At 38.5% G+C, this 25,573-nt stretch overlaps 3 protein-coding genes across 5 annotated transcripts; 1 reads left to right on the plus strand and 2 right to left on the minus strand.

Annotated features, from left to right (window-relative positions):
* LOC135705275 (uncharacterized) lies at nucleotides 1-4,631 on the plus strand. Its single transcript, XM_065226898.1, has 3 exons — nucleotides 1-2,298; nucleotides 2,398-3,798; nucleotides 3,876-4,631. Exons 1-3 carry the CDS (start codon nucleotides 1-3, stop codon nucleotides 4,629-4,631), a joined length of 4,455 nt encoding a protein of 1,484 aa, XP_065082970.1.
* A 1,438-nt stretch (nucleotides 4,632-6,069) lies between these two features.
* On the minus strand, nucleotides 6,070-9,865 carry LOC135705322 (zinc finger protein weckle-like). The gene is made up of 4 exons (XM_065226993.1): nucleotides 9,636-9,865; nucleotides 7,178-8,415; nucleotides 6,806-7,115; nucleotides 6,070-6,429 (listed from the first exon to the last, which is right to left on the minus strand). The coding sequence occupies exons 1-4, from the start codon at nucleotides 9,788-9,790 to the stop codon at nucleotides 6,300-6,302; spliced, it is 1,833 nt and encodes a 610-aa protein (XP_065083065.1). The 5' UTR covers nucleotides 9,791-9,865; the 3' UTR covers nucleotides 6,070-6,299.
* Nucleotides 9,866-11,913: 2,048 nt separating this feature from the next.
* On the minus strand, nucleotides 11,914-23,772 carry LOC135705368 (zinc finger and BTB domain-containing protein 49-like). Of its 3 annotated transcripts, none has more exons than XM_065227061.1 (4): nucleotides 23,514-23,772; nucleotides 12,835-13,805; nucleotides 12,472-12,775; nucleotides 11,914-12,416 (listed from the first exon to the last, which is right to left on the minus strand). In XM_065227061.1, exons 1-4 carry the CDS (start codon nucleotides 23,690-23,692, stop codon nucleotides 12,281-12,283), a joined length of 1,590 nt encoding a protein of 529 aa, XP_065083133.1. In that variant the 5' UTR covers nucleotides 23,693-23,772; the 3' UTR covers nucleotides 11,914-12,280. The 3 variants fall into 3 exon arrangements, with proteins under 3 accessions (XP_065083133.1, XP_065083134.1, XP_065083131.1); XM_065227059.1 differs by lacking the exons at nucleotides 11,914-12,416; nucleotides 12,472-12,775; nucleotides 12,835-13,805 and adding exons at nucleotides 16,955-17,279; nucleotides 17,338-17,647; nucleotides 17,704-18,692; XM_065227062.1 differs by lacking the exons at nucleotides 11,914-12,416; nucleotides 12,472-12,775; nucleotides 12,835-13,805 and adding exons at nucleotides 15,331-15,669; nucleotides 15,728-16,686.
* Nucleotides 23,773-25,573: the final 1,801 nt, after the last annotated feature.

The raw sequence follows: 25,573 nt of genomic DNA on the forward strand, positions 1-25,573 counted from the left end.
ATGGCTTTAGTCGTCGATTTCACGGGTCTTCGCAAGCTTGTCACGACCGCAGACGAGGTTGTCAGGCAGCTCAAAGCGCTCGGTCCAGAATACGAATCTCGTGATCCATGGTTGATCCATCTCCTCGTAGATAAGCTCGATCGTGAAACTCGCTCTATGTGGGCTCAAAAGGTAGTCGATCTGGATAATCCAACCTTTCGGGAATTTCTAACATTCCTCGAGCGAAGATGCGACGCGATGGAGACTTATGCGTCTTTCACCAGGAAGGGGAACGAAGTAGCAGTAAAGAAGGATTCTGAACGAAGGGGAGAGCAGAGTACGAAGGCCGTTCCATCAAACAAAGTGGTTCAAAGCTTCCATGCAAGCACTCAGTTGTCCTGTCCCATGTGTTCTCAAGCTCACACAATCTACCAGTGTGCCAGCTTCAAAGAAATTGTAGTAGGCGACCGGCGGGAACTTGTCCAGAGGATCAAGCTTTGCTACAACTGTCTCAAGCCATCACACATCTCAAAGGATTGCACGTCAGCAATAGTGTGCAAACATTGCAAGCAGAGACACCACACTCTTCTGTGTCTGGTAAATACAAGCAACGTACAGGATTCTGCCCAGCGTATCGAACCTCCTGTGGCCAGTGATAACGAAGAAATCCTAGTTCCAAAGTCGGAAGTTGAGGATTTTGTGGCATCGTATGTCACGAATTTGGAGACCTGTCGTTCAACTGACTTCGTAAGCATGTTGCCAACAGCAGTCGTTAAGGTCCTGGGAAAGGACAATGTGTTTCACGAAGTACGGGCGATTATCGATTCTGCTTGTATGAGTTCGATGATTACCAAGCACGCCTTTCAACGTCTTGGCCTGAAGAAGCGAAATGCCAACGTTCTGGTCAGCGGAATCACTCCAGGAAAACACAGCAAAGCGGATGGAGCAGTAACGCTGCAGATCTCATCGCGATTCGACGAAACAATTGTTGTCGTGGTGGATGCACTAATTCTCAACCAACTTGTTTCAGATCAACCGTGCCAAAAGTTCACCGTCGATACCGGCGCCCTCGCTGAGGCACCCTTAGCAGATCCACAGTACAACGAACGTGGTAAAATCGATCTGTTATTGGGAGTAGAAGTGTTCTTCTCCGTTCTAGAGCCAGGAAAGCTGGTAGACAATCGCGGCATTCCACTGGCCCAGAATTCAGTCTTCGGCTACTTGGTGGGTGGCCGTTTTGAAGCTTCATCGCAAAATGCTCGTAGCAACGCGGTGATCAACCTAGTTACCGAGGTCAACTTGGATCAAACGTTGCGGAAGTTTTGGGAAGTAGAGGAAATACCAAATGTCAAAATACTGACTGAAGACGAATGCCGTGCAATCGACCATTTCAATTCAACCGTCTCACGAAGTGCGGATGGACGATACGTTGTTCGTTTACCTTTCGACGACACGAAATCGGAGCTTGGTGAATCTGCTACCGCTGCCATCCGGCGCTTCTATGCAATGGAGCGGAAGTTCAGCATCGATCCACAACTCAAGCAGCTCTACACGCAGTTCATGACTGACTACTTGGCGCTTGGTCATATGGAGAAGATTTCCCCTGCGGAAGTTCCCGTGCCAGCGAACAAATGTTTTTACCTTCCGCATCATGCCGTGTGGAAAGAAGACAGCTCGACAACAAAATTACGCGTTGTTTTCGACGCGTCAAGTAGGAGCGCATCTGGAGTTTCTCTGAACGACCGTTTGCTGGTTGGACCCAACGTGAACGAACCTCTCTTCAATGTTTATTGTCGTTGGCGTACCTATCGATATGCGTTCACGGCTGACGCAGAAAAAATGTACCGGCAGCTTTGGACTAGTGCAGTAGACACCGATTATCTACGGATTGTGTGGCGCAGTGATCCAGATGAGCCATTGGAGCATTACCGCTTGCTAACAGTGACATATGGTACAGCGTGTGCAGCGTATCAAGCGATGGCTGCCCTTCGAAAAGTCGCTGAAGATAACAAGGAGGAGTTTCCTCTAGCAGCAGAACGAATACCAAAAAATTTCTATGTTGATGATCTGCTATCTGGGGCGAATACGATCGAGGAAGCTATACATCTTCGGAACGAAATCAGGGATGTTCTGGCGATTGCAGGCTTTAACCTGCGCAAGTGGAACAGCAACGAACGTCAGCTCCTGGGATCTGTAGCCAGTGAGGAAATCTTTTCGATCAAGTTGCCGCAGGAAGAAGATACTGTGAAGGCTCTCGGGATACGATGGATACCACAGGATGACATTTTTTATTTCAAGGTTTCATTCGACATCAACAGTGTAAACACGAAACGTCAGTTATTATCTGATTCATCGAAGTTATTTGATCCATTCGGGTGAATCGCTCCAGTGATTGTGCGATCGAAAATACTTTTCCAGCACCTCTGGCTGTATGACCTGCAATGGGATGATCCGCTGCCTGCCTGTATTTGCGACGAGTGGATCGAAATGAAAGAAACGCTTCACCACATCGAAACGCTCCGCATCAATCGGTGGATCTCACATCAAGACGGGAGGCTACAGCTCCATGGATTTGCAGATGCCTCTGAAGCGGCCTACGCTGCCGTGGTTTACGCTCGCTCTATGGATGAAGATGGAAAAGTATGCGTTAATATTGTGGCTGCTAAGACCAAGGTGGCACCAATTCAGCAAATTTCATTACCAAGGCTAGAATTATTGGCAGCAGATTTGCTAGTGGACTTGATGACAAGACTCATGGATTCGTTTTCGGATCTGAAAGTTGAGTTATTCGCGTGGACGGATTCGTCCATCGTTCTACAATGGCTGTCGTCGCATCCTCGAAAGTGGAAGACCTTTGTGGCTAATCGTACCTCGACAATTCTCAACTTTCTTCCAAGAAATCGGTGGTATCACGTTGCATCTATGGAAAACCCCGCCGATTGTGCTTCGCGAGGTGTTTCACCGATCGAGTTGGTGAACCACGCTCTCTGGTGGACTGGCCCCAGCTGGCTCAAGGAAACTACTACAACCTGGGTATCATCACATGAAGACGAGATATTTGAGGATGAAGAGATGTTGGAAAGACGGGCAAAAGTAACGTGTTTGTCAACTAATGTCATTCCAAACCGCAATTATGACATAGAAAACTTCCTGCTGAATCGTTACTCAGATTTGAATCGCATTCGACGCATTTTGTGCTGGGTCAACCGAGTTGCCACGAACCTCAAAGCTAAATTGTACGGTACTCAAAGCTTCAGTGGACCATTGACTCCCAAAGAGATTGACGACGCTTGTCTGCAACTGGCTCAAGCAGCTCAACAGGATACCTTTCGATCGGAGTTAGAGTCACTACAACGAAATTCCACTCTACCGAACAACAGTAAGCTCAAGACACTGTACCCCTTTATCGATTCCTGTGGCACTCTAAGGGTAGGTGGCCGACTACAGAATTCTGCTCAACCTTACGACATTCGTCATCCAGTTATCCTACCGAAGTTACATCGGTATACGCAGCTGCTGCTGTCAGAAATCCACTTGAGAAATCTACATGCTGGACCGATCTTGATGATCGCAACATTAAATCAACGGAACTGGATCATCGGTTGTCAAGCCGTCGTTCGTGCCTTCGTCGATAGTTGTGTGCAGTGCTGTCGGATGAAAGGAAAAACTTCAACGCAGTTAATGGGAAGCCTACCAAGTGTCCGCACGATGCCAACTCGACCATTTGTTCACACGGGCGTCGACTACGCAGGTCCAATACTTATTCGCACCAGCAATCTACGCGCAGCGAAGACATCCAAAGGTTATGTGGCCGTTTTTGTATGCCTATCCACAAAGGCAGTACATTTGGAGGCGGCACGGACCTGTCTACAAATGCATTTATTGCTGCTCTCAAGCGTTTTACCAGTCGTCGTGGATTATGTCATCATATCTGGTCCGACAACGGCACTAATTTTGTGGGTGCCGACAGAGAAATCAGAAGGTACTTACAGTCCGAAAAGTTCAACGAAGCAGTAGGTCAATATCTCGGTGATTTGAAAGTGAAATGGACGTTCATCACACCGTCAGCCCCCCATATGGGTGGAATTTGGGAGGCAGCGGTTAAGAGTATGAAAAAGCACCTAAGGGCAGTCGTCGGAAACAAAACTTTGACGTTCGAGGATCTTGGTACGGTATTAAGCCAAGTCGAGGCATGTTTGAATTCTCGGCCTCTATGCCAGCTGTCATCATCTATCGACTCCTGTGAAGCCCTCACTCCAGGGCACTTCATCATTGGTCAACCTTTGAATCTGCTGCCCCAGCCCGACGTCAGCCACATTCCAGAGAATCGTTTGGATAGATGGCAACGTATTCAACAGTATACAACAGCTATATGGAACCGTTGGAGGGATGAATATGTAGCCACTCTTCAACCTCGGAACAAGTGGCATGCAGTACAACAGAACCTTACGTCGGGACAACTAGTTCTAATCAAGAACGAGAATACTCCTCCTGCAGCTTGGGATCTTGCTCGTGTTGTGAACACACATCCAGATCGCTACGGAATCGTACGCACCGTGACCCTTCGTCGAGGACAAATGGAATACCAGCGGCCGGTGCATAAATTGGTTTTCCGCTGTGCGAGCGAGCATCGAGAGAAAAGAAGAACATAAAATCCATTCAATACACGTGTAACCGTCAACCAGTAAAGAATAAAATTACAGTCCGCTTGCTATACAAATTCGATTCCATTATTTTCAGTCCGGATTTCGATCTCCCGTCTCCGCCAGTGTTTAATTTCCCTTCGTTTGTCCTCTGTGCGTACACTCATGAAAATGAAAGACACCAGCACGTAGATGAATGTTTCCTGTATCAGCTAGCATTTGTAACTTGGAGGGGTGGGTTTTCATTTGCGAGAAATCGACGACTAAAGCCATTGTTTACAAATGCAATTACGCCCCTTTGAAATGTTGGCACTGAAATGTCAGGTGTGTCGGAGCAAACGCTTTAAGAAACGGCGAAATTATTGTATAACACCGGCCGAAAGTAAGGTAAGTAGGAATTGTATGGGGTAGACGGTTTCAGTCGTCTTCAGCTCCTGTTAAATGAATCTGGAGCTGGTAATTTCCATTTTTTATCAAAACAAATAAAAATACAAACTTCCGGCTGAAAATATCACAGAGTGGTTTTGACTCATTCTGCGCAATAACGTCATTTAATCAAAAATTAAATTTTATTATAGACGTTAGTAGAAAACTTAAGGGCTACTTGGCTACCGAGGGGCTGTCAACTTGAGTATTTTCGATTCATCTACCCGACTTGAAAAGGTGTATTTTGTATTTTTTTTTTCGTATTTATGTATTTTTAAGTTTTGTGTATTTTTGTATTAAAGTGTATTAAATTCATTATAAAATGTAATTTTGAGGTATTTTTTAGTATTTTTATTAGGATATTTTAATTTCAGCGTGTACGCATTTACGTATTTTTTTGCGTTTTTTCCGAAGTGTGTATTTACAATTCAGCTGATTTATGAAGTTGATCGCCCCTCGTTGGCTATACTGCATTGATGAATCCAACTTAAACTAATGCCACAGAACATAAATCGAAGAGTGAACGAATCCTTGTATCAAAAAGTGGGACACAATTTTTGATCACCAATCGACGCTTGTGTATACGTTTCACACGGGTTTTCTATGGGCACGCACACCATCAAAGCACGCTGACCATGTGAACGGCAGGTAAAGCTTGCCTCCTACCGCTAGGTGCGCTAGTGTTAACAAAAATAAATGAAGCCACTTTTGCGAATAAATTATTTTAATAAAATCTGGTTAATGCTACTCCTAATTAACAAATACCATAAATGAACAACAAATACCATAAATGAAAAATAACCCACAAAATTGAACTATTCCAAACATGGTTTAGATGATACCCTGAATCAGTAAAAAACGCCTGAATTGAATTTTCTTTCATGAATTATCAAAAATCCAAAGACAAATAGACGTAACTCAACAAAAAATTAAATCTGCATACGTTATTCTTTAGCTTTTTGCTCATATAAAGGTGGCGCCATTCTGTCAGTAGTTATTGAATCAAAACTGACAGCTTATTATTAGTTGCATGGATCATCTGCCGTAGCGCTAGACGTTTCTGTATATAATCAATTTACCTTGCATAAGCAACATTCTTTGCGACTTTAGATCAACAGATTTATGTTCCGCGGAGAGCTCACGAGGTGTCGTTGGCAAGCTCCGTTGCGATGGATGATTTAGAGCAATTTATTCTGAAAGCTACGTCTGTTTGTCTGTGGTATAAAGTATTTGCGAGGCTATACAAACTATTTAATGTACATAATTGGTTCCAGATGCAGCCGCATCTATAATCGGGTCTAGATCATAACCAGTTGATGTTTGGTTCTTCTTTTCGTGCATATTCTTCTCATGGGTCTTCATACTCCATTTATTGTTGAACCTGAAAATGATTGTTAGTCAGAGTTTAACCGATAGCTTTTTCTTCTTCTTATTTTGATTTATTATGACCGTACTGGAACTTTACGCCACCTCTCAACTTAGTGTGCTTTGGACACTTTTTTTTACTTCAAAGTTGTTTTAATTGAGAGCTTTCCAAGCCTGTACTATTTTTGCATTAGTATTATTGAGTGACAAGTACGATCATACTCGAGGCCCAGGGAAGTCGCGAAAATTTTCGGCACGAAAAATTCCTCGACCGGACCGGGAATCGAACTCCAGCCGCCTCCAGCAACCAAACGTTATAGTTGCACCTTTACCAACTGACTTAAGGGAGGCCCCTAACTGATAGCAGTTCCTGCATGCAAATAGATACTTACTTTTTACCACAGTAGCTACATTCATACGGAAACAGTCCTGTGTGAATGATCGAATGCTGTCTGAGGTATCTGTCTAGCGTGAAGCCTTTGCCACACACTGGACAGACATAGCTTTTCTCTTTTAGAAAATGTCGTTTTTTGTGCTGATTGAAGATACTACGATTTCCTCGGATATATTTGCCGCATACGTCGCATTTCTGATACGGGACGCCATTCTCAGGGTGCCTACGTCTCATGTGCAAAGACATGTTAGTTCGACCGTAGAACGTCCACTCACAACCATCCACAGGACATATGTAAGGTTTAATTCCTAGAAGAGGAAAGTAGACAATATAACCCTGTTTTACAATTAACTCTCATTGAACTTCTTACCTAGATGACGATTTTTGTGGCCTTCAATCGTTTCAGGGCGCATCTTTTCGCCACACAAGTCGCATAATACATGCAAGATGGAAGACGGTTTACAATCCGGTGGTCTGTTCAATGTCGACTCCTTTTTTCTAGGATTCGCTTTAGCTTTAGACAAACGTGGAGATTTACCTTTATTGTTAGCTTCCAGTTCTTCAGGTATGGAAATATCATCGTTTGTTTTCTGTTCGAAATCTGATGATGCTTTGGGTTTCTTTGATGTATCTTCTAATGTTTCTGGTATGTAGTCATTGTCATCTGATGAATTCGTTTCAGCTGGAGTGTAGTCGTCATCTTCATAATCTTGCTCAGATTCGGTATAATATTTGATTACCTTTGCCTTTCTTCTCTTCGATAGGTGTACGTAGTCCTCATCAACTGAAGTAGTGTAGTTCTCATTCTCAACATGTGCTTCATGAGTTATATCAGCATTCAAAGTGGTGATTAGTTCACTATCGTTATCAATATTCTCATTAATATTGCGATGGGACATCAACATATGTTTCGCTTCGTTAATATCAAATTCCAATTCTAACTCAACAGCTGGTTCAATCGCCATTTTATCTGTTGTTTCTGAACTTTGTTCGTCATCAAAATCATCGTTAGTATAAGGTATTTCTTGTTCTGCAACATTCTGCTCCATTTTTGATTCAAATACGGATTCATTTCGTCTTTCCTCTCTAGTCATTTGCTCATCATAGATAGCCTCTATCTGCATTCGATGTTGCTCGACGGCAGCTTTACACTGGTTGAAAGCTTCTATATGTGTTGGATCATCCCACCCGTCATTTTCCAAATGCATTCTTTTATTCAGAAGTAGATTCCGTGCCTTCGTGACAGATGATTTGAAGTCCAGGAAAATGTCTATCAAGTTCAAACAGTTAGAACAAGCAAATGGATAGGCATCGTTAGGGAATACACGTATCTGGAAAGCGGCTTGTGCTTTTGATTTATGTTTAGTGAGAATGATTTTCAAATTTGCACGTGAAACTCTTCGCAGACAAAACCGACACTGTGGGATAGTCACTTCGGTTCCGATAGGTAGAATTGGTTTATTTTCAGCTTGAACGTTAGACAGATCTAAACTTCTTACGCTTATTGCGTCAATGTCTTCTGAATTAACCTGTGTGGCACGACTTCTACTGTAATTAGTTTTGCATGATTTTTGCTCAGACGTTTTCGGTTGTAATGTAGAACTATGCCTGTAAAAGTAGAACATTATTTGTAAGTGTAATTGCAGTTTATTTTAGATTACACTGTGTGGCATGCTGGATTTTTATTTTAACCATATTTTGTCTATATTGGTGTCCCTATTGAGCTCTTTCAGCCTCAATGATAATAAAGATGGACACTTGCTACTTTAATTAAAAAATCTGTTTGAAATAAATTTAGCACTGCATACTTTTACAGGGTTGCTTCCACTCACTTGCTATAAAAAATTGTTTTTCGGAATTATGAAATCATTAGATAATGTAATGATATGTAATACTTGTAAGTAACAGGAAGAGGGTGTAAAGTATCTGTTTGACTCATAAAACTGGTCAATTTTGCTTTCAGAGCGTCACAATCAGCGATCTTATTATTCGTGCGCGTTCACTCAGAGTGAGCTGATCGCTGATTGACACACAGATTTTATGTGCCAAGCACATACTTCACGACCTCTTCTTGTAACTTAAAAGTATTAATTATCATTATAACATCTAATGATTTCATAATTCTGAAAAACATTTTTTTTATAGCAAGTGAGTGGAAGTAACCTTGCTTTTAGTATGATTTAAATAGCAGCAAAGTGCCCATCTTTACCGACTTATCTAGTAATGCTAAGAGAAAAGCGATGGAATGAATCGATTACCATAGTTAGGTCCGTATGATTCCGAACGCTAGCTTTTAAAGCAGTAGTAGTGTCATCGCGTTGCTTTTTGCTTCCTCGGCTTGCTCTTACGGACAATGTAAAAGTGGCGACGTCACGTCGATTGTTGTCCATAAATTTCTGTGCGGGTTTTATTATAATTTGTTTACGAAGTTGTTGATCTTACGGTTTTCTTTTGAGTTGTAAAATGGTGTCGTGTTCCGTGAAAAATTGTGAAGTGAACAGTTATCAAATCAAACAGAAAAAACTGCAAGTTAAATTGCATCAAATTCCAAAGGATGGAAGCCGTCGGCAAATGTGGTTGGATTTTTGTGGCATCACAAACCACAACAATGACGTCCCTCTGGCTTTCGTGTGCTCCAAACACTTCAAACCAGACGACTATCATAATGTCCATGATAAGGACATCCACCGACGCGTCTTAGTACGAGGTGGTAAGGATATTAGTTTTGCTTCTTATTTCATAAAAGGTATTATTTACTATTCCGTCCATCCGTAATTTATCTAACAGTGCTCCCTGCAACGCATTCTATATTAACGATCCATACATACTTGTGTATTGTTTCTGGTGTACGCTTCAGTGTCCTTTGAGGTTGAAGCAGTTCACTGAGGTCGTACAATTTAACTTCCGGTTCTTCCTTCACTTCTACAAAAGAAAGTCCAACATTTGTTGGGCTTTTTGGCTTGTTACAACGACGGGTTATCATATTTACAATTTTTTTTTTTCGTTTATTCGAAGAACGAAAATAGATGCAATCACCAACTATTTCACAGAAAGTTTATCAAAGTCAATCGCGCACCAACACAGTTAAACTTTGTTGATTATTTTCAAATGCTGTCAGTTTTGTACAAGCTACTAAAAACTGGGGAGGGGGGACGTGCTGTCAAATCAGCCTACTCATATTCTTGTATGAAACGAGGTATGAAATTGGTTCCGAACGTAAACAAACCCTGTCTGTTACTTATGGCTTGTTTACGTTTGGAACCAGTAACTGTTATGAAGATGAAGAAAGTCGATGAAGAGAATCGACCAACCTATCCTAATCGACTGTTAACCACTGGCTTAATTCATCGTTATACCTAGTATTCTTTGGTGCACGGGACAATGATAGGGTATATGGGGCAATATGGTCAGTCTAAAAAAAAACACATTATAAAACATGGAAAACGTTCGTAAATGATACCTGCGATCAACTCATGCTTTGGAATATGATTGATAATAATATTATTAAACATATTATACAGTGTATAAAATATGGATAAAGACTTTACTTACTTAGTATGATAAAAGAAAGAAGGAAAGGTGAAGAAGTCATTATACGGAACATGACTAAAGTTCCACGGAACTCTTTCAGGGAGCATTCTAAGGCAATTCGGAACCTGTTTCCTTTAAAGTGAATTAACTCTACAGCAAACTTGACTACATGCCTACAATCCAGAAATGATCACCTAACCTACGGCTGAAAATCTCTTCAATGTTGATCAATCAAAGAGAAAATTTAAGGAGTGCTGCAAGGAAAAATCCTTTGAACGGTATTTTGAGAAGAATTATGAGGTGAAATCCAAGGGAGAATACATTAATTCCAAGAGATTTCTGAGGAATATTCCAAGCGAATTCTAAGGTAAATAATGGAGATAAATTAAACAAATTTTCGCTAGAATTATAACCAGTCGTGTGTGTGGATACTGCGACTCTGCATGCCTGTCCTGTTGCCCAGAAGCGAGCTTGCTCGCAGCATCGACACGCATTTTGCACCATTGGTATTCTGACTGTTAAGAATGTGAAGGTAATTAAGCATACATTTCAAGAGTTTTCTTGGTGAAATGCATTGGTGTTCTGCATAGAATTCCGAGACTGTTATGGAAAAAAATGTCTAGGGAATACCGGTCATAATCATAATCATGACAGTAAAAATAATTATAAAGATTCTGAACAAATCCATAGATGAGTTCCTAAGGAACAATTTATTAAACATTGGAACATTTTCAAGATTCCATACATAGATCTTAAATATCCAGGATTAAAAAAAAAAAAAAAAACTTATCGCTCTGAGACTTTGATGGAGAACAAATTTCAAGATTCTGGTCTTTGAAAACTGTGTAATATTATGGAGTTAGAAAGTTCAGAAAAGTGTAACAGAAAGGGGCTATCCATAAACTACGTAGACATGGGGGACATTGCTATAATATTAATTGGATTGCAGACTTATTTTTGGTATCCAGCGCCGTATGAAAAAAATCATGTTCATAAATTTCTGCGATATATGGCACACACGTTATTGACGCTGGATTTGGCGTAGTTTTATGTCAATTTAAGCGCAATTTCGCATAAATCTGAGATACTGTATACAAGCTTGTAAGCAATTTCGATGTTTATGATGTGTTATCGCTCTTCGAGTGTAATTTAACAGAATTCGATTAATATAGATACAATAAAGAATTGTATGATTTCCATCAAATTCTTGGCCACCTTGTGAATAGCTTTGTTCGGTTTCCCGTAAATTTTCCCATTAAAAATCTAAAACATTTTATTTTTACTGTAGATTCATGCATGAAATTTAAATCAGTAAGCTTAATTTATTTTTTGATTGCCTTTATGTCTATCACTCCAACCCTGTCTACAATTTTTCAAATCGACTGGAAAATTAGGGAATATAAGGAAATTTATTTTTCATCAATGAATCGAAACCCTATTCAATGATGGATGTAATTTTGGACAACTTTGCTGTGTAAACACAAAAATGAATCCTTTAAATTTGTCGAACCTCTTAACGGAATCCCTTTATGAAGAGCTTTGAGTGGGTTTGTTTATTTCCTTTAAATTCCTTGAGTACTTGGCACTGATGAAGTCTGCAAGTAGTAGACGAAATACGCGTATCTGTCAAAAGATAAGCAATTATAACGGAATTTAAAGGAAATAAACCAACCCACTCAAAGCTCTTCACAAAAATGAAAACTAAGTTGCACTCTGAAAATTCACCAAAAATCTAAGTGGCTTTGAAAATAGCAAAGGATTATTACACTATTTTTTTTATCATTTAGTTATTGGTTACCCACCTACATGTACCACGGATTTAATTATTCGTCGATCGCAAAGAACACTGAAAACGGTGCCAATTACACACCGTAGAATACATTTACAAAAGCAAACTATTTATTGAGCCATTCAAATTGGTATATTTAAATTTTGAAATAAATTATTTTATATGAGGCTGAGGTTCGGTTTGCGAAAAATTTTCAGGATTCCATGACTGGTTCTCTTCGTTTTTAATTTGAGTTTTCTTCTCGTGGATGTTCTTTTCGTGCGTTTTCATACTCCATTTGTTGTTGAATCTCGAAAGTAATACCAAATTATTAGAAGGTCGTTGTATACATATCAAATGCTTACTTTTTTCCACAGTATTTGCACTTATGCGGGAAATCTCCTGTGTGTATAATGGAATGCTGGGTAAGATACCATTTCATCGTGAAAGCCTTACCACACACTTGACAGATGTGTTTTTTCTGGTCGACGTTGTGCCTTTGTTGGTGATATTTCAGAACTCCAATTGTGCCTCGAATCTGCTTGCCACATATATTGCATGTATGAACTTCGCTCTCTTTATGAATACGTTTGATGTGTTTGCCCAAATTGAACCGGCTTGTAAACGTTAATGCACAATCTTGCATAGAACATGCATATGGTCTGATCCCTAGCAACGAAATTATTCATTAACATAGACAACATATTAAGATTTTTAAAATCAATTACCTAAATGAGCATTTCTATGACTTTCTACTGATTCTGGACGAACGGATGCTCCACAGAAATCACACAATTGTCTTGAGACTAACTGCTTATTTCCAGATGTTTTACAAGCATTTGCAGCTGTGGCAGCCTTCTTTATCTTGACAGTTTTTTGCTTCTTAACTTTTGGATTAAAATCTTCATCTTCCTCTTCATCGTCTGGAATGAAATCCTCGTCCATAGAGTCATCAGGAATTGATTCTGCCACTTCTATTTTTAGTTTTTCAACTTCTTCCGTATTCTGTTCCATAATTTCTGTGTTAGGATTTTCAGTAGGAAGTGATGGAATGACATCTTCAGTAGTAATACACTCCGCTTTAATACTAGATTCATATTCTGGATCATCCATGTCGTTATTTTCAACTATGTTTTCTTCAGTCTTATCATCATCCACTTGATCTCCATACTCCTTTTTTGGAGGATTCGCCAGTTCTTCGTACATTGAATCAATCTGCTTCCGATGAAGCTCGACAACCTGCTTACACTTTTGGAAAGCATCGATATAATCTGGGTCATCCCATCCATTGGTTTCTAAATAAGCTTTCTCGTTGACGAGCAAACTCTTAGCTTGAGTTACAGCATTTTTAAAATCAATGAAAATATCCATTAGATTCAAGCAGTTTGAACAAATAAAGGGGTAAGCATCGTGCGGAAAAATGCGAATCTGAAAAGCAACTCGTGCTTTTTTCTTATGTTTGGCTACGATTATCTCGAGATTCTCACGTGAAACTCTACGCAGACAGAGGCGGCACTGAGGAACTATTTCGCCCAAACCGGTTGGATCAATTGGTTTATCTTCACCGTGCGTTTCCAGTCGGTTCCATTTTCTCACATTGTCCAGATCAATGTCTTCTGGAATAACCTGCGTGTAGCGGCTTTTCTTACGCACTGTTGTCTTCGGTGGCTGACTTGATTGCTTATTAGGTGATTTAGGTCTAAAAATAGGTAACAGATATATGTGTTACACATAAAGCCAAACGACTGCACACTAAAGTTATAGTAGTTTTCTGTTTTCGTTGATTAATATTTTTATTTCCCAATGCAGCTTCGCCCATGATTTTAATTCAATAAAAACATTTGAATTTCACATTACATATACGTGATCACATGACTTTTCAGGATCGATCCCGTTTGGCATAATACTTGTTAAGCGCTAAAATTAAATCTAATTATATTAATAAACTAATTTGAATGGTGTCCATTTCCTCGAATGCAACTGCCCGGAAAGTCTATTTCCGGAAAACAATTTTTTGATAAAGAAGGAATATTTCTCTTTTTCGAAAATTTCAATAAAGATGGGATTTCTTGGAATACTTTTATAAAGGGAATATTTCTTTTTTGAATATATTTTAATAAAAATAATAAATAATAAATAGACCTCCGGTGAAAAGCTCATTGTGGGAAAAGCAATATCGAAAAATGGCATTACGGCAAATTATTTTCCAGGAAATGTGATACCACTGTTTGTTTTGATAAAAATAAAAATAAAGCTATGTGTCACGGCATTATGCCAAACAACTGTATACAAAACGGGGTAGACTTGATTTTTAATATTGATTTCATTGACCACATAGTGTAATTTCATGTAATTTCGTGGTGATGTTTGCAGTTAAGCTGTTCCAGGCCAAATAGCGAAAAAACAAGCAAATTTTGGATTCTACCTCTTAGAATTCCATGAAACTTCGCATAACTGTTCGCTAGAGGCAATAAACAAAGTTTAAGTAAATCATAACACGAAAACGGTTCATCTAATTGAAATGATGTCATAGACAAAGTAGTAGGAAACTGGTTTCACTAGCAACCAAAAATATCCATTTATATTATGCAGATGACGCATTGAGATTAGGTCAACATTAGATTCAACAATAGCTTATGTGATAAACTTTTTGAGTGCAAATATTATATCTCGACCAATAATTGAAAATGGCGTATCAGCTTCCGTAAACAAAACTTCGAATGCCTATTTTAAAATTTTTATTTAAATAGATCTCCGCAACAAGAGGTTTGACTGCAGAGATATGCAGTATGCGTTCGTAAGTGGTGTGGGGTACTATGGAATGCTTGTACCTTTTATTTTATGAGAGGTGTTTTTAAAATCGGATCCACCTAAACCGATCTAGGGGCTATTTCTGACAAACAAAGAACATAAAGATTTGCCCAGTTGTTCAATACCTTTTGTCAAAATTTCCTATACATTTCTATAAACTTATTATAGGTATCATAAGGATAAAAAAAGTGCTTATTACAACAATACATCATATTTATTGATCCACAAGAAATCGTTAAAATCCTGATCAGCATTATGGAAGGTTTGTCGGATGCTCGACCTGTGGGAAGCTTTCAGAATCCCATGTTTGATTTTCTGCCATTGGAACTTGAGTTTTCTTCTCGTGAATGTTCTTTTCATGTGTTTTCATACTCCATTTGTTGTTAAACCTGAAAAAAATAACACACAGTTATTTAAAAATCATTCAAAATACCCATAGTATGCTCACTTTTTCCCGCAGTATTTGCACTTGTGCGGATATTCTCCTGTGTGAATGATGGAATGCTGGGTAAGATACCATTTCATTGTGAAACCCTTACCACAAACTTGACAGATATGTTTTTTCTTGTCGTCATTATGCCTTTTTTGATGATATTTCAGAACTCCAAGTGTACCTCGAATCTGCTTGCCGCATATATTGCAGGTATGAAGTTTACTTTCTTTATGGATACGTATAATATGCTGGCCCAAATTGTACCGACTTGTGAATCTTACTGCACAATCTCCTACAGAACATGCGTATGGTCTGAGCCCTAGACAAAAAAAATGTACTATTAACATAAAACTTATTAAGAATTGAATTCCAATTACCTAAGTGACTATTTCTATGACTTTCAACTAACTCTGGACGAACGGATGCTCCACAGAAATCACACAACTGTCTTGAAACTACCGGCTTATTTGCATGAACAGGCTTATCTTCACAAGCATTTGCAGGCGTAGTAGACTTTTTCATCTTAACTATTTTTGGCTTCTTTGCTCCTGGATCGTAATCTTCATCATCTTCCGCCTCACTTTCCGAAATGAAATCCTCGTCCATAGAGTCATCGGCTAATAATTCGGTCACCTCCATTTTTGGACTTTCAACTTCTTCCGCTTTCTGTTCACTATCTTCGACATGAGGATTTTCATTAGAAAGCGACGAAACATCTTCCATGTTGGATTCATATTCTGGATCATCCATGTCGTTATTTTCAACTATGTTTTCTTCAGTCTTATCATCATCCACTTGATCTCCATACTCCTTTTTTGGAGGATTCGCCAGTTCTTCGTACATTGAATCAATCTGCTTCCGATGAAGCTCGACAACCTGCTTACACTTTTGGAAAGCATCGATATAATCTGGGTCATCCCATCCATTGGTTTCTAAATAAGCTTTCTCGTTGACGAGCAAACTTTTAGCTTGAGTTACAGCATTTTTAAAATCAATGAAAATATCCATTAGATTCAAGCAGTTTGAACAAATAAAGGGGTAAGCATCGTGCGGAAAAATGCGAATCTGGAAAGCAACTCGTGCTTTTTTCTGATGTTTGCCTTCGAAAATCTCGAGATTCTCACGTGAAACTCTACGCAGACAGAGGCGGCACTGAGGAACTATTTCGCCCAAACCGGTTGGATCAATCGGTTTATCTCCACCGTGCGTTTCTAGTCGGTTAAATTTTCTCATATTGTCAAGATCAATGTCTTCTGGAATCACCTGCGTGTAGCGGTTTTTCTTACGCACTGCTGTTTTCGGTGGCTGATTTGATTGCTTATTAGGTGATTTAGGTCTAAAAATAGGTAACAGATATATTTGTTACACACAAAGCAAATCGACTACACACTAGCGTTACTGATAGCTTTTTAAAGATTTTCGCATACAATTTTTCTTAATTTGATTTTTACGAAATTAGAACCTTTATCGAAAAAATACAAGTGGCCAACCAATTTTTTTCTGTGTTCGCTTCTAAAATCGATATCTTTGAGAAAAAAAAAATCAAAATGTTCCATACATATTTTTTAATAACTGTTTGCCCATAGAAAGAAGGTTGTGCCATGCAGTCAGTAGTTGTGAGATTAAAGCTTACGTTAATCCATTGCTAAATAACATTTAAATTTCTCATGTCAAGATTTCCTTTACATGGCTTTAAACCAATAATATGTATAATCAGAATGATAAGACTGATGACTTGCTTATTACAACAACAAAATATTATTTATTGATCAATCCAGATGAAATCATTAAAATTATTAAGTGTTTGGCTGTTGCTCGACCTGTGGGACGCTTTCAGGATCCCACGTTTGCTTTTCTTCAATTGGAACTTGATTTTTCTTCTCGTGAATGTTCTTTTCATGTGTTTTCATACTCCATTTGTTGTTAAATCTGAAAAAATAACACCAAATTATTTAAACATCAGTTGAAACACCCATTGTACGCTCACTTTTTTCCACAATACTTGCACTTGTGCGGAAATTCTCCGGAGTGAATAATGGAATGCTGGGTAAGATACCATTTCATGGTGAAACCTTTACCACACACCAGACATATATGATTTTTCTGATCAATATTATGCCTTTTTTGATGTTGTTTCAAATCTGCAACTGAACCTCGAATCTGCTTGCCACATATATTGCAGGTATTGATCAGCACCCCGCTTTCACTATGAAAACGTTTATTGTGTCTGGATAGCAAGTAACGACTTAAGAATGTTAATCCACAACCTGCGACAGAGCATACGTATGGTCTGACACCTAAACAGCAAAAGCCATCATTAAAATTTAGCCGAAAACAACAATGAATTATTTACCTAGATGACGATTTTTATGACTTTCCACTGATTCTGGACGAACGGATGCGCCACAGAAATCGCACAACTGTTTTGAGACGACCTGTTTATATCCAAGAGCCGGTGGTTTACGCGCATGCGTGTCCAATTTTCTAATCTTTAGCTTCTTTACTTTCGGATTATAGTCTTCGTCATCTTCCTCTTCATCCTCTGGATTGAAATCTTTATCCTCTGGATTGAAATCTTTATCCTCTGAACTGGAATCCACATCCATAGAGTCAACAGTAGCCGACTGTGCAACTTCTTCCACATCCTGTTTAATATTTTCTGATGATTTGTCTGCATTCGAGGAGTGTGACGGAGCGAAGTCCTCAGTTATAATACATTCTGGCTGTATGGTAGATTCATCAACTGGTTCATTGATAGCGTCATTTTCGACATTATCGTCACTTTCAACTTTGCCCCCTACACAATCTTCGTTCTCTTTCTTTTGAGGCTTCGAATTTTCTTCATACATTGAATCAATCTGCTTCCGATGAAGCTCGACAACCTGCTTGCACTTTTTCAAAGCATCGACAAAATCTGGATCGTCCCACCCGTCGCTTTCTAAATAAGCTCTCTCGTTGACGAGCAAACTCTTCGCATGAGTCACGGCATTTTTAAATTCAATGAAAATATCCATCAGACTCAAGCAGTTTAAACAAATAAATGGGTAAGCATCGTGCGGAAAAATACGAATTTGAAAAGCAACTTTCGCTTTTTTCTTATGTTTGCGTACGATAATCTCGAGATTCTCACGTGAAACTCTACGCAGACAGAGGCGGCACTGTGGAACGATTTCGTCAAAGCCGGTCGGATCAATCGGTTTGTCTCCACCGAGCCTTTCGAGTTGGTTAAATCTCATTATATTGGCTAGATCTATGTCCTCGGGAATTACTTGCGTGTAACGATTTTTCATACGTACTGACGTTTTCGGTTGCTGACTTGATTGCCTATCAGGTGAATTAGGTCTAAAAATAATAGTATTTTACTCGTTTTATGTTCAGTTTCGATTAAATTTAATGCAATAATCTTTGAAAATAGTTGAAACAAAAATATCATCGGAAAACTGTGTTCAGAACCAAAATCGAGAAAATTTTAATCGCTTAAAATCAAAAGTGTGTTTGTAGGTATGCACTGCTGGAGATGTCCATAACATTAATTTACAGAACTATGCCACAGGCTTATCCCAAGAGCGTATTTGATCCTTTCATAATACCTCTGTTTAGCTCAGTCAATTAAGGTTTAGGTTACCAGATGGCATTGTTAAGGAGGACATGCCCTTCTTTTTAAACAATTTGTGTACGTTCCTTCTTTTGTTTCAAAATGTCCGCCTATTAAATTCTTGCATATTTTCTTGTAATTTTGTTAATGAAAATTGTTTTCAAAGAGCAATGCAGATCATGTTTAAGTGAACCAATGACCAAAGAACTATTTAAGCAATACGTTTGAAAATCATTTTACAGATACAGAATGTTTTTAGCTGGATTATCAATACTGGGCCTGTTCCTCACTACTCTTCATTCCTCTATTTAACGTGGGTCTTTGTTCCGCAATCTAGTGCCAATCACCGACGAACATTGCCATCCATTGATGGCAAGCCAATGTGCAGGAAGGCAGTTTTTGTAAACTGCCTTCCTGCACATTGGCTTGCCATCTTGTACCTGCGTAGGATATCACACCCATTCAACACACATGGGCATAGACTAACGGCTTTACTTTCCTTCCGAAGGAAGACGTGACCTGAGATTTTTATGCCTCAGAAAAATACCACCGACCTTGGCTGGGATTGAACCCAGACCCATTGGGGTGAGCGCTTACCACTACACCACCGGCGCCGGAAATGTTCCTCACTATATTTGTTAAATCGGATCGGTTCCGACCGAGACAAATAATAACTTTCCTGACAAAAGATGCTCAAGATCTGGCTGTAGTCAACCAGAAAGTAAAAATGAGGGGAAATATTGAAACACGAATAATTTATTTTGAGTGGTCCCTACACGCATCTTTATATGCGAAGCGGTTGTCGTGTAAATGTATGTCTAAAACGCCCACCACACGAGCAAAAATATTGTCCAATAGAAGAATCAAAAAAGTTTGATTTCGTGTGAATATTTTTCCTCATTGTCCTCTTCTGTTTGAATACAGTAATAGTTGGGCCAGGTTCTGACGCTGTCAGGGAAGTGGCCCAACGGGGTAGCACAACTCAATTGGGGTACTAAATTAAAGCTGTACTACCAACAATCAACACGAAAATTGACTCATTTACTTGACTAGCCAGTTGGTCACAAGTACATCCATAAGCTTACCCCGTTCTCGATTGAGCATGTTTCTTCGAGACTCCTTGGTCTTAGTGTTGGTCTGTGGTACTACTCTGTATTATAGTCGCTATATTCATAGTCTGGCGGATAGAATTTCGATCTATCAAAAAGTGGAACCAATTCAATATATTGTAGACCAACAATTGAAAAGGTACTATCAACTTTTATAAACAAAACGTTGATTATTCTTTCTTCGCCAATCGAACGCAAATTACCAGCATCATCGGATAAGGGAAACTTTCCCCAACCCAAAGATGGTGTTAGTTTGCGTAGACGAGTCTTGAGTCACAAGAAAAGGGTTTCCTTAGATTTGTTCGCAATAGCTGATGTGCTCTTTTCTGTTGTTGGTCGTGATTTGCTCGATTAGTTCTGCTATTTGACAGTTCAATTGGTTCCCGAGATTCTATCTGCCAGACTACGAATATAGCGACTATACCATAGAGGTAACTCTAAGACAAGTAGGTCCCGAAGAAACGTGCTCAACTTTTTGGCTCAACTCTGGTACTATCTTCGGTCCCAAGCTTGTCGAATCACCCCTCGAAACATAGGTAAAACCAATAACCCCTCATTTTATCTGTCAAACTTTCATAGCGAATCAAAACAAACATTGCATAGTACTAGAATTTCGACTAGAATAGGGTACGTTAATCGTTTGCTTGGGACCAATAGGCTACTAAAGTGGTGAGCCAATTTAAAATCGTTAGTTTCGTATTGATTGTTGACTATACTCTGTATGTCTGTACAAGATATCATATGCCTTTAGCTTCTCTACTTATCCAAGCATTGACAGACGTGTGTAAATAAGGCAAATCACACCAATTTCTTGTAGCTAAAATGAATAAGGCAATATTTAGAATTTCTGTTTCGCATTTCGTTTATTTCGCAGAGTGTGAAGTTCCAGTTTCATTATCATATGTTTTGTAGAGGCTGACATTGTGCAGTGTGGCCATTGGTATGAGGAATTAAAATTCCCGGTTATTTAAAATAGGTTTCCAGGTTTAATGGAAATAGCTCAATATGATGAAATAACTTAAGTAATATTACAAGCTTTATCGAAGTTTTAAAGACCAAATCCAAATCTACCAACAGTATGACAAAACCAAAATTGTTATTTTCGACAGACCTAGATTATAATTCCGGAAAACTTTTGATCCATAGGTGTACAGTCTGTAGTTGTAAGATCAAAATACGTAGTTTTCAAAGAATTTCTGAAGAGGATTACAAGAAAATTTCAAGAAGAATGCTTGACAAATTTTGAGAAGAATCTCAACGTGATTTTTGCAAGCAATCCAAATGAAATTAATTATAGGGATAATTTAAATGGAATCCCGAGAGGATGAGATAATGTTAAGCTAAAGAAATTTGTTGAAAAAAATCAGTTTTGTTGAGATTTCCAAGACAATTCTGAGATAAATTCCATGGAAATTCTTAGGAATATTACAAAGATTAATTTCCAAATCGTAACTTTTACAGATAATAATGGAGAGCATTTTAAAGGAATTATCACGAGAATTATTAAGAATACTATGATAATTGTATTGTGGATTCTAAGGACGAGTATTTCAAGGGAATGCCAGAAAGAATTATAAGATGATTCGGGGGAATCCTGAAAGCAACTCTGAAGACATCTTGGGGTGATTCTAAGGAAATACTTGAAAAAATCCATATATCCTATAAAGAATTGAATTATATAAACTTTGCGAATTATCTGGGTAATTCAGGCATTGAAATGTAGGGGGTATATTCACTTTGGTTTTTTTTTAATTTTGAGAGATTTTATGCTAACAAAAAAATAAGATCCTGGTCTAAGTTTCCCTTCAAAAGGGAAAGCCAGACTCGCACGGCACGAGTCGGACTCCATTATATGTGGTAAACCACCTCAGGACAGAAAGACTTATGAGACTTAGGACTTTATCCCAGTTTGCCTGGCTAGTTTTCGAATTTCCGGTTTGCTGGCCACCCCTAATAAAAAATATTATATTTAGTTTGCTTAACGACGTGTTCGGGGTATCATCCAAACAATTTGTGGAATAGTTCAATCATTTGGGTAATCGTTCGTTTATGGTATTTTATTAGGAACATCAGAAAAGGGGTAGTTTTTGGATTTGTTTTTGTGTTGTTGCCACAGTCAAGATCAGAATCTGATGCCCAAATCTTATTAGGAAGGTACCGTGACTGCTCTAATTCCGCGCAGCACCTAATACCGTGGATTTGACGGCTAACTTGAATATTTTGCTACGTAAATTTATTTATTTTTTAAATTATTACTGCAAATGTTAGACCGAGTTATCTTTACTAAGGCATTGCTAATTTTACAACTGGTTGCTCAAAATAAAAATTGGTAGAATAAAGAGAAGTTCTATTCATGGTGCGTTCAAAGTGGAAGAAAGAGAAGTTCTATTCATGGTGCGTTCAAAGTGTAATTTTCCAAGTGCGTCCCTAATAAACTGATTCCATAAACAAACGGTAACCCGACTGGTAAAACTATTCCACAAAATATGGTTTTGATGATTTCCCAAACTTGTCGACTCTTTCTTATGGTTGTTTTTATTAGGCCGGTAGTAGGCATATTAGGTTCAATTAAACCATTACAGTTTTAATATGATTTAAGTTTTTAAAATATTGTAAGATTGTAAAGATTTGTTATGCAAAATAAATAATACACAATAGCATGACGCTTAAAGAAACAAAAATCCATTGCAAATTAATTTTATTTTTTCAAACTGCTTTAAACTTGAAGCGTTTTTAACTCCACGGTATTAGCCAAAGCTCATATCAAACAAATATTCAAATCGCTCACGTACAATGCATAAATATTCAAATGGTGTATTTCATTTGTTAAATATTCAAAGAAACATTATTTTCTTCATGAAATTTACAAAGGGAATGGTCCCTGCTTCATTAAATATCCGAAGGAAATATTTTCACAAGTCACAAAAATAATAATTCTATGCGAAAGAACGAGCAGCAATGAAAAAGAGTAATCTTTGGTTGTAGATTAACTTGTAGTTTTAAGAATCTTCGATTATCTAAAATGTACCAGAACAAACCCCAAAACACAACATCTAAATTAGCTATTTCGAATAGGTACATATTTTTTTTCTTCGAGTCATTTGTAGATAGGCACTTGCGTATATTCATATGAAGTTTTCGGCATTGGCGTCACGCAACTCGACTTTTTTCCCGTTCACCAAAACATATTCATATTCAAAATTTACGCGGTTCCAAAACGCAGGCCTAGTTTCACTGATTTGTATTCATTTAAAGAATTTTTCATAATTTGCTTACGTTTAGCAACTGTTAGTGAATAGAATAGAAGTTATGGCGACGCCACTGCTTTTCGGAAAACTCAAGTAGGTTCATCTAATGGATACATTCGATGAGAAGTATTGATTTAATGTGTAATAAAAAACGATCGTCTACGTATACGGGCGCGTTTTACCCCATGTTCTCTTATAAAATATTACTTACGTGTTTGTGCTGCTGACTGCTTTGGTCCTTTTGCGAGATGTACTAGCTGTGCCTTCTTCAGCGTGAAATTCGACGGACTGGTGCAGCACATCCTGCGGCTCTTCCTTCACGGTTACTTCTTCGAACGATGGTCCTGGAACAATCTCTTCCTTCACCTTCTTCAGCTTACGAGTTTCCATGTTTTTAAAAAGGTTTTCGCTGAACGTATTCGCTGCAAAACGAGAAAATAATGCACTGAACAGTTCCTCGTAAAACTTTACTGCTGACGGGCGGTGTAACTCAGTTTTGATAGCTGGCCTGGCTCAATGTATTTCCATAAGGTGCAACCCAACTGGCTTATTGGTATTAGTGAAAAGGCATTTTTTAATGTGCTGTTTTATGTTTATGTTTCATCATAATGTTATGTTTCATCGTAATGTTTATCCTTTACACAGAAACAGCTGTTAGCGACGACTTCACGTTCATGGTTCAAAGCAATAATTTTGCTTTCAACACAAGCAAGCTGCCTGTTCGGGTGGACTTTATACAAAGTCATTGGGCCGTCTGCGTCACGCTTGTGTTCAGAGTTGCCAGAACTATTTTTCAAATATGGGCATCATTCGTTCACCGAAATCGGTATTTCGATGTATTATTTAATATTAACTGGTGGTGATCGAGGGGCGCCCTTAAAAAATATCATATACGAACGATAACCCAAATAATAGAATTATTCCATAAATAATTTGGATGATACCCGGAACACGTCTTTAAGCAACAGAACCATAACATATTTATTAGGGTGGTGCATAGATGTTAGGAAGGCGCAATTCAGAACGATTATTGATTGACAACCGGAAGACACAATATATTTATTTTTAAAACCTGTATTTCTTCGAATTTTTTATTTGTTTCTTTTTAAGCAGGTGTCTCATTGGATATACAATTAATATAATATTATAAGAAAGGACACCGCGTACCCAAGTAACCACCAACTGCTCGATAATCGCCATTTTCGCGATATAAGTTTGAGGGTTTCGGAACTTTCTACTTTTATATTAGTCATACATACGCGTTATATTTGAAAATGGACAATTAGTGGGCTTGGGTAGTTTATTGCATATGTTGCATAACAGAGCTGTAGCAAGTGTGACCGGTCCGGTCTCGGAGTTTTTCGGGTTGGAAATTTTCTCGACTTCCCTGGGCATAGAAGTATGATTGGATTTGCCACACAATTATACTAATGCAAAAATGGTACAGGCATCGAAAGCTCTCAATTAATAACTTTAGAAGTGCAACTAGAACACTAATAGTGAATTCGTTTATTATTCAGTTCCAACCTGGATCGGGTATCAAGATTGGGTCTGCTTGTTTTCTGACAAACGTCAGTTTGATCGTTTGTTTTTAAAACCTAGCTCAGGTTGAGGTTCACACTGACAAAAAGTTCGGTTTCGCACTGGGTTGGAACTGGTAACTGGAACCCCGATAATAAACGAATTCGCTATAAGTTGAGTGCACGCAATGAGCAAATATTCGATATGCAATAAGCTTGAAATGCGAAGAAGACAAAGATCAATGTTTTGAAAATAATAATATCAGATGCAGAGACGTTGAATAGAGACACACATAGACTGAAGCAAGAAGAATCAAACGAACCGTCAAACGCTGAACCAAACGAGCAAAGTAAATAAACCTTACTCTTCGCTCAATTCACCAGAAAGGACTATTGTTCTCCATGATGAAAAAAGTGTTTAATTATTTTCACGAAATATTTGATATCTGTTATTTATTTATTTATTGTTGATTCAATTAAATGCAACATTTATTAGTGATAAAAAAACAATTTCGAATCGGAACGATTCATTTAGTATTATGGTAATAAAAATGATTGCGCTGCAAGCAAAACAGTAGAATATGACAAAAGTTATATTGTCATGGAGTGACTGCCGTCTCTGGTCTTCGCTTTATTTTTCAAAATGTTGCCGCGCACTCCATTTTTATTCAGTTCCGGTCGTACGTTCAAATTTTCTCAACAGCATTGCGGCACTGTATGAAAGTCATTTGAAGCCACTTGAAGAAACATG

The sequence above is a fragment of the Ochlerotatus camptorhynchus genome, unplaced genomic scaffold (assembly GCF_037179485.1).
Source record: "Ochlerotatus camptorhynchus isolate MF236.1 unplaced genomic scaffold, CSIRO-AGI_Acam_v1.1 ptg000265l, whole genome shotgun sequence".
NCBI classification, from domain to species: Eukaryota; Metazoa; Arthropoda; class Insecta; order Diptera; family Culicidae; genus Ochlerotatus; species Ochlerotatus camptorhynchus.

Excerpts from the sequence above, each read along its gene's own strand:
- LOC135705275 (XM_065226898.1), top strand. The coding sequence starts at position 1 with ATGGCTTTAGTCGTCGATTTCACGGGTCTTCGCAAGCTTGTCACGACC. Across the intron at positions 2,299-2,397 it reads TTTCATTCGACATCAACAGT|CACCTCTGGCTGTATGACCT; the intron begins GTAAACACGAAA and ends ATACTTTTCCAG. Across the intron at positions 3,799-3,875 it reads AAGGTTATGTGGCCGTTTTT|CGTTTTACCAGTCGTCGTGG; the intron begins GTATGCCTATCC and ends GCTGCTCTCAAG.
- LOC135705322 (XM_065226993.1), bottom strand. The coding sequence starts at position 9,790 with ATGATAACCCGTCGTTGTAACAAGCCAAAAAGCCCAACAAATGTTGGA. Across the intron at positions 8,416-9,635 it reads ACACCAGAAACAATACACAA|GCATAGTTCTACATTACAAC; the intron begins GTATGTATGGAT and ends CTACTTTTACAG. Across the intron at positions 6,430-6,805 it reads TGTAGCTACTGTGGTAAAAA|GTTCAACAATAAATGGAGTA; the intron begins GTAAGTATCTAT and ends AATCATTTTCAG.
- LOC135705368 (XM_065227059.1), bottom strand. The coding sequence starts at position 23,692 with ATGGAAACTCGTAAGCTGAAGAAGGTGAAGGAAGAGATTGTTCCAGGA. Across the intron at positions 17,648-17,703 it reads TCATAAAAATCGTCATCTAG|GTGTCAGACCATACGTATGC; the intron begins GTAAATAATTCA and ends TTTGCTGTTTAG. Across the intron at positions 17,280-17,337 it reads TGCAAGTATTGTGGAAAAAA|ATTTAACAACAAATGGAGTA; the intron begins GTGAGCGTACAA and ends TTATTTTTTCAG.